Genomic DNA, 12,879 nt, shown 5'->3' with positions numbered 1-12,879 from the left:
CGGCTAAGGTTGGGACCTCCTTCCCATTTCACCAGTTCTATGTGGTTTGTTTGTCTGATTGAGTTTACATGGGTCTTGTGCATGCTGTCACCATTGCTGTAAGTTCATATGAGCAGGTTCCCAGGAGCCTATAAAACTGTCTTTCCTTAGGGTCATGCAACACCCTTGGCTATTACAATCTCTCTGCCCCCTCTTCTGCAATGGTCCTTGAACCATAGATGGGTGATATTTAACATAGGAGTCCTACCCAGAGACATGTACTTTAAAGTATCTTATTCCTGCAGTTTGGCCAGTTGTGGCCTTCTATGTTCATTGCCCTCTGTTGCATGAAAACTTTGCTGTTGAGGATTGAGAGATGTATTAGAATGCTCTCCAGCACTTGTTCCACTATGATCCATGAGCCTTAGGTGTAAAGGTTTCATTGTAGATGTGTCACTTAGAATTGGGCATTTCACAAATACTTATTCTTTGTGTGTGACCAGTGGTGGATCTCTGTTACAAAAGAGGCTTCTTTGATGAGTGGTGACAGGTATACTTTCCTGTAAATATAAGGATCCATATTTAGCATATAGTAAGAAATGCTCTTTGTCTAGGGATGTGATAGAAGATAGGTTTTCTCTAGGCTCTATGATCTCTCCAGCCATGTGTATTTGGCTAAATTTACAGTGAGACACATGAGTTACCTCCTACTGAGCAGGCTTTAAGACTAATGAGATAGCTGTTGATTACCCTAAAAATTAAAAATGCCACCACAGCACTAATAGAGTTTGCTATGCCAGACATTGTTGTGGTTACTAGGCTTTAAAGATGGAGTTGGACCATCGATTGATTTTTTTTTTCCCTTACTAGCTTCCATAGTAGCCTCTAGAACTATGAAAGCTAGTCTTAGGAGAGGAGGTTCCAGGTCAGTTCCAGCTCCATTGCCACAAGCCCTGTGTCTGAAGTATGTCCTGACTTCATCAAAGGTTTTTACCTTCAAGTTCTGGGAGGTAGCCCAGGGCTGTGGCAATAGCCTGTGTTATTTTGGAAGTATCTTTACTACCCCAACTGACAACTTGGAGGGAGGTTTCTCTTGTCTGGCACTGTGTTCCTTGTTATATAGCCTTCAGCTATACACATGCACTCATGTTCAGATATTGTATGTATATTTATCAGTGAGTTTTTGAACTATTACATTTCCCTGTGGTTTTCCATACAAAATAAAATATTTTTAAAAGGTAGTTTTAATTCATGGGACATAATCCATACATGCTGGGCTGATTTTTGCTTCTCTTCTTTCTTTTAAATAAGAAGATTTTGCTTCTTTCTTTTAAATGAGATGAACAAAAGGTTCTAGGGTCTATCCTTTTTACTAGAGATTGTTTTACCTAAATAATGATACTCTTTTTTCTCAACAGAGGACTTTGCACATAATCAGTTTTTTTGAGGCAGTGTCTCCCTGTAGCCCCAGCTGTCCTAGAACTCACTATGTAGACCAGCCTGGCCTTGAGCTCACAGAGATCCACCTGCCTCTGCTTCCTGAGTGCTGGGATTAAAGGCATGCGCCACCGCCCCCTGCCCAGATCAGTTTTTGATGCAACATTTTCATCTCAGGAGATAAGTGCATTCAGATGGGCACATACACTGAAAAGCATACTTTCTGTTCTTTAATTAATCGAGATGTAGAGTGTGACGGGTTTGGGTAAAAACAAAAAGGCAATTATACACTAGCCATGGAATGCATCCATACAAGCAGATCTTCTCCCCAACTCATCTTCTCTTTCTGACCTCTGAGGATTTGCCTCCCACTAGTGGGCATGGAACAAGAAAATTTTCAGCCTTTAGAGAGATCAGAGCATTAAAAGTGAAGTAACTGTGCAAAATGATCAGAACACTCATCACTAATTTTCCTGCGAGGGTGTGTATATCATGCTGAGCATTGGTGTGAGGGCCTCCAAAATCTTAGGGCTGAGTGTGCTGAGCATTGCAGAGACTAAATGATGCTATCATCCCATCTCTCACCCTCTCCACTGAGATGCTCATGTCCCTGGTGATTGAAATCTACTATTGAAATCCAGGCAAAGGCTTTTGCCTGAACCATGGGATATAATCACTTCCTCATAGAAACTGTAAATTGATTAATTTTCAAAAATAAATTTATGTTGCAATTCTAGAATGTCAGTAGTTTCTGATTTTTGAAAAGTCATGCCTTCCTTTGACTTCTATAGATACATAATGTGTCAAATATCCTTTCCAAAAATTGACAAACCTGCCCTTCTGCATACTGCTACTGACAAACTGAAGTGTGCTCACTTTAGTTACTTTATAAATATTTTGGTACTAATATATCACTCCTAACTGGGATTTGAAATATCTGAGCTTGGAGGCCTAGAGATTGAAACCATCACACTCTGCCCTCTAAACATGCATAATGATAACCTATCATTTAAAACCCAATAGAAACATTAGCAATACTGAAAACATTTAGAAACAATTTCTAAGGATAAGATTTAGTTATTCAACTAGCATTTTCCAGCTCATTTTAAGCGTGCCCCACTTCCTGATTGTTTTTTCTTCCACTGCTTTCCTACATCCTCTTTGGGCATCTCTGACAGTTCTTATTATCTCCTTTAATAACCCCACAGTGGTAGTTATTCACAGCTGCTCCTTGCTGATTGCTTCCGTTGGAATTTCTTAAACTACTAGACAATTCTTTGTTATGGGGGCAGCCCTATGTATTGTGGGGTATTTGGTGGAATCCCTGGCCTCTGCATGCTAATGCTGATAGCAACTCCCCATACTCCTGACCAGCAACATCTCAAACATTGCCAAATGTTCCCTGGGGCAAAAATCTTCTATGGTTGAGAACCAGTGTCTTACCCTATACTGGATATTACTTCATTTGATTCTACAGTAACTACATGTTATAAAGGTCTCTACTCAACAGTGTCCATCAGAAACAGGCCTCTTTATCTTAGGCAATAAGTTTAAGGAAGGGCAGGGTGAATAAGAAAAAAGAAAAAGATTTATAGAACTTGCTATCTTTTGCAGCATTGCTGATTGACACAGGTTTACAATGAAGTGAACAGGGTTAAAGAACCTGCTTAGGAGTGTGGGGACACCCAGAGAATGACATCAGCAACACACCATTCTATTCATAGGGCCAAAGGATGAAGAGAAATTGTTTTACCATGCTAATGCCATTGAGCAGTGACATCCGGGGGGGAGAGGTGGGAATGTGCAGTTATGACATGATAAGCACCCTCACAGGGAGAATATAAGATGGCCTTGCCCCTCTCTCCTCAGTCCTCTTATTAACAGCACATCTGCCAGGAGGTTGAGTCCACATGGAATTCAGCTACTTCCACAGAGTAAAGTGATGTAACTCCAGGATCCACAGATCCATGGGATCACAGAAGGAAGCTCAAATCTCTTGGACAAATGGAGAAAATTCAGAACAAATGAGCCAATCCCTATTTTCACATGAGAATTGAGGGAAGTAACATCCAACAACTCATCCAGAGTCAAAGAGCTAATGTGTGGAGTGACCATTAACATACGTACATCCTTGTAGCTGATTTGCAGGGAAGAGCTGGTGTTTGGTCAGGCTGTGATGCAGGAGGAGAACCCAGTTCTCATTTCTAATCTGGCATTTACTCTTCCATGACACTAACAGCAATTTAAAAACTGTGTGTCCAGCTTGCTCAAATAGAGAAGCATAAGAAAGAGTAAAAGGTGTCTGCCAAACTTCAGAAGTAATTTCTTATGAAAGGATTCTGAGATTCCAGTTGCATATTGAATATCTAAATTGCATGTGCTACTTTTCTAAGCAATCATCACATTTTGTCTTAAGTGTAGACACTGAGCCCCAGTTGGTGTAATATGTTAGGAGAAGGAGGACAGGATTGATCATGGGGGATTTGAAACCAAGCCCTGCCTTTGGCCTTCCTAGCTGTATAACCCTCAGCAAAACTGCCAATCATAAGAGTTCTACAAGCCTCTTACCTCTCTCGTTTACAAGGACCTTAGGTTACTCTCAGATATCTGACTGAATGATGGCCACATCTTGTGAAGTCGAAAGGTTTAGGCTTTGTTGAATAATCAGGCATCAGGCTTAGAAAGCACTGGAATCTCACTTGAAACTCCATTGCTGGATAGGACATCACACAGACCCTCTCACTAGAAATGCATGCCTTCTGGATTCCCTGTCTGCTGTGTTTCGAAGTGATAGTTCAGTGCTTTGTTCCCTCTGTACAGCTAGTTTGTATTGTTCATCATAACATTGTGTCTACATCTCAGTTTGAGAATCTCATTTTGTCTGAGGTTCATAGGCTAAAAAACAGAGAATGCCAATACTGAAAGTATTGGAGTCTTGCAGTCCCTTCGCTTCTACTTTTTTTGATATTTTTCAGGCACCGTATCATATACAACACAAAAATGATATAACCTCCTTTATTTTTGTATCTGAACTTTTTTCAATTTCTATTTCACTTAGTCAAGTCCAAGAAAACCTCTAATGCAGTAGTGCTCAGTTCAAGTTCACACTTGCAGAGAAGGGAACAGGAGAATAAAGACAAATAAGTATGGATGTTTAAAGTCTGAAAGTGAAGAATGGCGAGCCTTTAAGCTCTGTTTGCCTTGTACATTGTAGCCTGGCAAAAATATATTCTTACAAATGAACCATTTTCACTCTTCAAAAGCTCCAGCTATGTTAGGGTTAGTGTGGTAGATTAGTGGTGCTGTCTTATAATTTTTATGATGTTCCACAGTAAGGAAAAGTAAAGAATCAGTATCTAGAATGCTTAGGATAGATCAGAGTGCTTGGGTACAGATCCTGGGTTCATCTTCTGTTACCGCTGTAACGTTCGGCAAATTAACCAACCCTCTGTGGTTTGATTTTCTCATCATATTGTCACATAATAATAGAATCAATATCATATTAATTTTTCTGGTTAATAAGCTTCTATTGATAAAATACTTAAACCAGTATTGAAATAGAAAACATGACATCATGTGAGCCAATACCATATGAATGTTTTATGGCTAATCAAGTTGTTATTAATAAAATACTTAGGACAGTATTGGAACATAGACAGCATGATATAATATTGAGTGTTATCAGAAATACCCTTATCACTATCACCACCAGCATTACCACCACCACCACCTTCATCATCAGTAATAGACTTTTTAAAATATTTTATTTATTGGCTGGGTGTGGTAGTGCACACCTTTAATCCCAGCACTCAGGAGTCAGAGGCAGGCAGATCTCTGTGAATTCAAGGCTGGCCTGGTCTCCATAGCGAATCCAGACCAGCTGGGGCTACAGGGAGACCCTGTCTCAAAAAGACCAAAAATTTATTTATTTATAATTTTTATGTGTATGTGTGTATTGCCTGCATGTAGGTAAGTGCACCCTTATCATGCAATGCTCGTAGAGGACAGAGGCTGTCAGATCCCCTGGAACTGGAGTTATGGATGGACAGTTGTTAGCTGCCATGTGGGTGCTGGGATTAGAACCCAGGTCTTCTGCAAGAACAGTCAGTGTTCTTAACCACTGAGCCTTCTCTCCAGCCCCGATAATGGACTTTTATACACAGAGACCACCCAGTGCTTCCATTCCTCAAACATAATTATTTAAAAAATCTATTAAATGCTAGCCACATACTTCTCTTACCGGGAAGAATTTAGCCAAAGAAATAGTAGCATACATACAGATAACAACTGTGTATTTGTATTTTCAAGTATACACCTTCACTCTAAACTTTCAATTCTGAGTTGGTCAGCCTCCTTCCTCATTGATTGGAGACATGGTATACAGAAAATCCTACTCACAGCAGTTTATTTTGTGTTATTCCACTGAGTATATTTTCCCAGAGTTTTAGGCTAGAAAGTACTGACAAAGAAGTATTCCAGAAGTCAGAATTAGACATAAATTATGCTCTGCAAAGGGGTCTTCTTATTACCAGGAGTCAGGGCAGAGTCTCCAAACTCACATTAAGTTACTGTTTTTGTGGTTATTGAGTTTCACCCTTGAGAGAATTAAGAGGCCAGCCAATGAGTATCATAAATCTTACTCAGACCTAAACATAATTAGTGATTAAACTTTCCATTAACAATTGTGATTGTGCTAGATAAAATAAAGAGAAAAATTATTTTTGCTTCCTTTTCGGTTTCATGTTTAGAGAAGTATAAAATTTTTCTGCATCTTTTATTGAATGATTACTACAGCTGTCTGTTTAATTTATATTCAATGCCTTATTTATATGCTCTGGTTTTTAATTTGAGAGGAAGGGACCAGGAAAAGTTAGGCTTTAAAAAATTTTAGACACAGGAGCAAGACACACATTGGCTCTTTATTTTTTAATTTTTATCTATTTTCTTTGTCTCAATTCCCAGCCTCTGAGCCCAACTTGAAGGTGCGGTCCAGGTTAAAACAGAAAGTGGCAGAAAGGAGAAGCAGCCCCTTACTCAGGCGGAAGGATGGAAATGTTGTCACTTCATTCAAGAAGCGAGTGTTTGAGGTGACAGGTAATTGAGGACTGGGTAGTCACACGCTAACACATGCTGGTCATAGGAATTAAAAGTAGTTGAGAATAAACATACCTGCTGCTTACCAAAACTAATTTTAAGGAGAACTATTTCTTAGAAGGCGAGTTTTTGAAAATCGAGATAGCTCAGTAAAGCTTTCTATGTATTCACCAGCTGTAGAAAGCAGGAAATGAAAAAAAGTAAAGAAAAGCTATGTGTCAGTCAGGGCACAGCTAGGCCACAGGAAAGCCAAGCATGCCCTGTTCTTTTCAGATTCTAGCAGTCCATTTGGGGAATGCCAACCAGGAGGCTCTAACTTTTAATGAAATCTGATCAGAAATGAGCAGAGGGAGGTTCAAGAAGAGCACTCCCCACCTACTCAGACATGAATGTACAGAATACATCTGGGAAAATTAAACTATGTGAAACAGCAAAACCTTGACTTTTCAACAAATTTACAGAACTCATAAATGACTTTATGTGTTTACTAGTGAACTGGGACTTATGGCAGGAGGGGGAAATACTGCTTTTTATGAAGGGAAGAAACTGTCATTTTCACTAGTCTCAAATGGAAAAGTTCATATTTTTTTAGCTGCCTGGTTAGTCGTGGACTGAACAAGTGAGGAAATTTAACCTGATGTCGTACGAACCCCCTTTAGTCCCAGTTGTGCCTGTTTTGAAATTAGAAAAGGACTCAGGATACAAGGACTGAAAGGCAAAGCACAACAATCCTGACTACTGCATATTGGGTACTTAGAGCCATTCATTTTACCTGGGCATTGCCTTAGATTGCAGGAAGAGAGACTTTATGATCTGCAACCATTATTCCTTTTTTTTTTTTTTTTTTTTTTTTTTTTTTTTTGAAAAAAGGGCCCTTTTTTTTTTTTTCTTTTTTTTTTTTTTTTTTTTGTGTGGCTGCCTCCCGAGTGCTGGGATTAAAGGCATGCACCACCACGCCCGGCCCTATTCTCCATTCTTAAGAAAAAAAATGTACTATCAATATAGTCAGTTAGGGTTCATTCTTTCAAATCAGATATTACCCTTAGTATTTTTAAAAATTCTGTTTCCTGTATCTTTTTTGCATATGACTAGTCTAGGGGAACAGTACAGAAGATCCTGAAAATGGAGTTGGAAAAGGATATTCAGGTATAAAATTGTTTAGGTTTTCACAAAATAAAATAACTTTAGTCTTCTCTCCAGTCCTGATAGGTTGTTTTGCATATATAAAGTATTAGCGATTGCATTGGAAATTTTTTGCATTAAGGAATAAGACATGTTAAGGAAATGAACAGTAAAATATAATATTTTGCCAGCGTTCATCTTTATTTTCAAGTATTAGTATAATTACAAAATTATAGCAATGGAATTCTAGGTTTGAAATTAGAAATTTGATTTTCTTCAAGAATTTTTAATTTTATGGGCTAAAGTATTTCTCAGGAAATACTTGAAGAGTGACTTGTGCATTTATTATCCAAACAGTTTCATCCTGGGAGCTGGTACTGGTAGATGCTTTGATAGATTATTTTTTTAAACTGGTATTTCCACTGACTAAAAATATTTGGAGGATGTAAACTTCTAACACTGGTGTCTTCACCTGTGCTCATTCCCATTTCTCAGCCCACTGCCCTCTTAGATGAATTCTGCATCTCGATAGCAAATGTTTTCAGTACCCAATTGGGCAGCCGCCACAGGGCAGAGTAACTGAATTCCCATGGATGCTGATCTCTTTCTGCCCTTTTCTCTTCCCCTCCCATGGGCTCAAGTTTATGTTTTTTTGCTCTGTCTCCTCCTAATAGTTGATATGTGGGAAGAAGTTTCCATTTTGTACCTTTTCAGATTCAATAATTTCCAGCCTCCATTCCTCCAAAAAGTCTTCTTTTAAAATTCTAGATGCTGACCTGCCCTGTGCCCTCCATGATGTTCTCCCCTCATCCTCCATACCTCCTGTTTCATGAGTTATTATCCTTCAAACTCCAGTTCCAATGTCACTCATTCTCTGGGATTTTTCTCTTACTGACAACAGCACTGGTTACCTGCTCCCAGGTCCTAACCAGTTTGTGATGCTGTAGAATCCTGTCACAGTCGTTCTATGCTGAATTCTGGTGCTTTATCACATTTCCATAATGAAACACTTTCATCTGAATATCATTTAAAATAAGTCATAAAATTATGAAGACAGAAAGTTTAAGAAAATAGTTTTTAACTTGGAAATAATATGGAAATGAAACAAAGTCATACAATAACTATAGGAGTGAGGGAAAGGAAGTCCTGGTAAGAATTTTTTTCAAGTACATTTCCTTTTCAAAAGAAAAGTAAGTTATGTGAACATGGTGGTGCATTTCTAACATCCCAGCACCCAAGAAGCAGAGAGAGGAGGATCAAGAGTTCCAGGTTACTCTGGGTAAATAATGTAACTCTGATTCAAAGAAACACACAGAAGAACAAGCATTGCAGAGGTATTGTTGAAAAAGACTGTATTAATCAAACTTGATTGAGATATATGGACAGAAAGCTAGCAATAAGACTAGTTCTGATCATTTCACAGTGTTGATAACTGGTTCAACTGCCATAAAAAGTAAATGATAGGATCCAAATTCAGTCACCCATTTCACATTCTTCCTAATGGCACTGTATTTCTGAGCAGTTTTTTAAAAAAAAAAAAAAAAAAAAAAAAAAAAACTTCAAATAGAAAGTTGAAAGTTAAAAGTTGTTCTGAGGGAGGTCAAGACAATATTATGTGGAAATTGGGACAGAAGGTGTGTAAACCCAACTGCACTAACAGGTGGGAGGAGGCCTTCAGTGATGTAAGTAGAAAAACAGGTGGGTGAGAAAACATGACAAGGGAAAGAGTTTGTTCTTATAGAGTGTAAGTGGCTTAACTTGTTTGAGGGCAGAAAGGACAATAGTAAGAATAAATGAGGGTCATAATGAAAGTTTTCTGTAGGATTCTACTGGAAAGAATTTGGAAAGCTTTTAGAGACTGCTGCAGTGACTTGGGAATGGTAAGAGGCTTTTGCCATAGCTCAAGAGAGAATAATAAGAACTTAAACAGAAATGACTGCAGTCAGACATCTGTGAGCTACTGTAAGAAATGTAAGGACTGGAAGTGATTAGGGGAAAAAAGGAACAGGGATGAGTCTAAGGGTGGGGATAAAATACAGACAGGAAACATGTTACATTAAAATATGTTGAGTTCCACATACTTCTATTTGGCAATTTAAAGTATCCAACATTCTGAGGCTGAAGAGATGGCTCAGCGGTGGAATGCTTGCTTCTTTTCCAGAGGATCTGAGTTGGCTTCCTGATACCCATGTCAGACAGCTCACAACTGCCTGTAACTTTAGCTCAGGGGATCTCATGCTCTCTTCTGGCTTCCGTGCGCACATGCACACACGCACATGCACACACACACACACACACACAAGTTAATAAAGAAATAAATTAACTAAAATTAAAATCAAATCTTTATTAAAGGTCCAACATTCTGGAGGAATTCAAGCTAAAGTTTTTGAGAGTTAAAGGCAAGAAATATTACTTTCATCAGAGTATTATGTGTAAAGATGACATTTAATATCAAAGAAAAGAGAAAGAAAGAGATATGGCCACAAACCCAAGTGAATGTGTATTAGGGATTGATAGAAGGAAGGACAGAGAGGGGGAATGATGAAGGTATAGGATCAGAAAGTTGGAGGTTGTTTTGGCAAAAACTTTGAAATTCAATGGCACTTGAGAGTTGACAGTGAGGAAGCCATGCTGCCAGGCATAAAAGAATGAGTAGGCCTTCAGAGAATATTGCTCCAAGAATTACCACCATGTGGTCAAACCAGGGAGAAACCCCAGAGGACATGGAGGGCAAGAGAATGTGATTCAAAACTCTTGAAACAGGATAAGGAGTTGGGATTGTGGGCAAGAATAAATGCTGATACCAGAAAGGGGAGAGAAAGAGAAATGTCTAGTCTCTGAAATGGATAAACAGAACATAGGTAACATAATCACGTGACAGAAAGAATCTGTGCAAGCGGGAATGAAATCCAAACCTTCAAGCTCTGATGAGGTACCATCGTGTAGTTGGGTTACTACCATGTGTAGATGAGGCATTTAGGAAACAAGGGAAAGGGCTGTGGAGGATGACAAGGAAAAACATCAATGAATAATTGTCCAAAGCTTGATATGATGACTTCTCCAGCTGTATTTTTAGGAACTAGAAATTTCTACTTTTAATGAGATAGTTTATTAAGTATATTAGCTTCTTTATATGTTGAGATCAATGTGAATTTTGTGTCTGAAGAAGTTTAATAAATAAATCATCTATATTGCTTTCAAACTTTTACTTAAAGGAATTTCTTGTTAAATTGATATTTAAATATTTATACCACAAAGTTTGGCAACTTTTCATCTTCTAGAAAGTCAATTGGGTAAAATTAAAGTCAACTGATGTTTTACAAGGCCATAAGTTCAATATTGAGTTTTTTTATATTCTTTTTTATTTTTCTTCATTTAGTTTGGCCCAAATATACTGTAAAAAGATATAAACTTACTATTTAAAATACAGAGTTTCTAGTTCAGCATTTACACAATTTTTCCAATCCCAACAGAAATCACCCTGGGTCTCTCGCACATGTTGACAGTTTGAAATGATTATATGTGCAAAGTCGTTATCTCTTTCCCTACTTTTTGTAATATCAGGAGAGCAAGTGAGAGAATATTCCTTTTAATGTACCTCATCATTAGCTTCTGTGAAGTATGATGTGAAAGTATCTGTATTTTTCCAGACACTGTTGAGTACCACGTGGTACTTCTTGGGGCTGAAAACAAAGGGCAGAAAGTAACATGGGAATTTAGAAGCATGCCGTGCATTCCGTCAGCTCTTCACGCACAGTGCTTCTCTTCACACAGGTGTAAAGTGAACCTATGCCTAGTGCTGTGCATCGCAGCTAGTGGGCTCATCTTGGCGTGTTGTTCATGAATGCATTTGCATGTCACAATGTTTTTCAGAATCCTCAGTCAGTAGCAGTTCTCCAGGGTCAGGTCCCAGTTCACCAAACAATGGGCCAACTGGAAATGTTACTGAAAATGAGACTTCGGTTTTGCCCCCTACTCCTCATGCTGAGGTAAGAGCCTTATCTCTCTGCTTCTTCTAGAAACTGGTTCCTTGATGAGCTACCTAATTCAAAGTGCCACCTCTGAAGTGGAGCTTCCTCTTTCATGCATTATAAACCTGTAAGACAGAAACCAGGTGTTTACTAACTGATATGAATAACGATTGGTTGGGTTTCCTAATATGTTTTATATTAGTTGTTGATTTTTATTTGAGTTTGAGTGAACTTGATTGCATTTAAGATCCAGGTTTGGAAAATACTAAAAAGCAACCCAAAATAATATATTCTCAGCAATGCTGAGTCTGCATTATCAAATTGTCTGCAGTTCCAACTACTCTTGGCTACTGTTTAATCCTGATTGGAGCAGCCCATCACTAAGCCAACCAAGTTCATATAAACCTCTTAGAATATCAACTATCAAGGTGGGTTTTGGTTCATTTTACCTGAAGTACAAAGAAAAATATTTAGAGTTTGCATTATGATGGAGGGACAGAGAGCTCCACAGAGCAAGAGTTTATTTAGTACCTACTAATTGGTAGTCTTTTTCCCTGCCAATGTGGATGCAAAGATAAAGAGTGTGTGGACTCCATCCATGAAAATGACTCACTGAAGAAAATTTCTGTGAGGAAGTATCATTTATTGTAATCAATGATACAAGACTAAGAAGAAAGTAGAAGTCAGCAAGAGATTGTGTGCTCTCTGTATTAGGCTACACAAAAGTAGCAGTCTGGAAACAGCCACTACTATGGCACTGACTGTATCACAGTCCCTTTCTGTTGACTGAAAGCTGAATTCTTTCGTCCCGTCCTTATACTACCTCCTCTTCTAGATGTCCTTTCAACTGTCCTTTACGTACGGAGAGTTGGCATGACAACTCCTTACATGTAACTGTTGCTTGCTTCTTCCTTTGTATTTTATAAACTCATGATACTTTGGGACTGAGAGAGAAAGATCAAATCTATCTTTCATGAACTTTACCTGTAGCTTCTCTGCCGTGGGATTATCCACACTGTACCAAGCACTTCTACCTTTAGGGAAATCACATTGTTGTCTCATGGCAAAATCCAGTTGCTTTTAAACAGTTGCCTTCACTGATGGAAATGTCCTCCAGACAAGTTATCTAAGGCCTTGTAATTTCATATATATATATTATATATATTCATATATACATATCACTTGCACACAGAAACAGATATGCATACATATAACAAATTATTGGACACTGTGAAAGCATTAGGTCACAATATAAGTGAAAGCACCAGGGGTTTTC

General features: G+C 38.4%; 1 protein-coding gene across 19 annotated transcripts in view; it reads left to right on the top strand.

The window, feature by feature from the left end:
* The window catches only part of Hdac9 (histone deacetylase 9), an 897,356-nt gene that overhangs the window by 515,931 nt on the left and 368,546 nt on the right, over nucleotides 1-12,879 (top strand). For 11 of the 19 annotated variants that reach the window (XM_017798024.2, XM_008832691.3, XM_017798014.2 and 8 more), the window contains one exon: nucleotides 11,506-11,621. In XM_017798024.2, the coding sequence (XP_017653513.1) occupies nucleotides 11,506-11,621 (116 nt within the window). Of the gene's footprint in view, nucleotides 1-6,378; nucleotides 6,511-11,505; nucleotides 11,622-12,879 lie in introns of all 19 variants that reach the window. The other 8 variants (XM_008832701.3, XM_017798011.2, XM_008832669.3 and 5 more) reach the window with 1 other exon arrangement.

Source organism: Nannospalax galili, unplaced genomic scaffold (genome assembly GCF_000622305.1).
Source record: "Nannospalax galili isolate Female #2095 unplaced genomic scaffold, S.galili_v1.0 scaffold450, whole genome shotgun sequence".
NCBI classification, from domain to species: domain Eukaryota; kingdom Metazoa; phylum Chordata; class Mammalia; order Rodentia; family Spalacidae; genus Nannospalax; species Nannospalax galili.
Note: the sequence above shows the minus strand (reverse complement) of the source record. Positions and strands in the feature narration are given on the sequence as shown.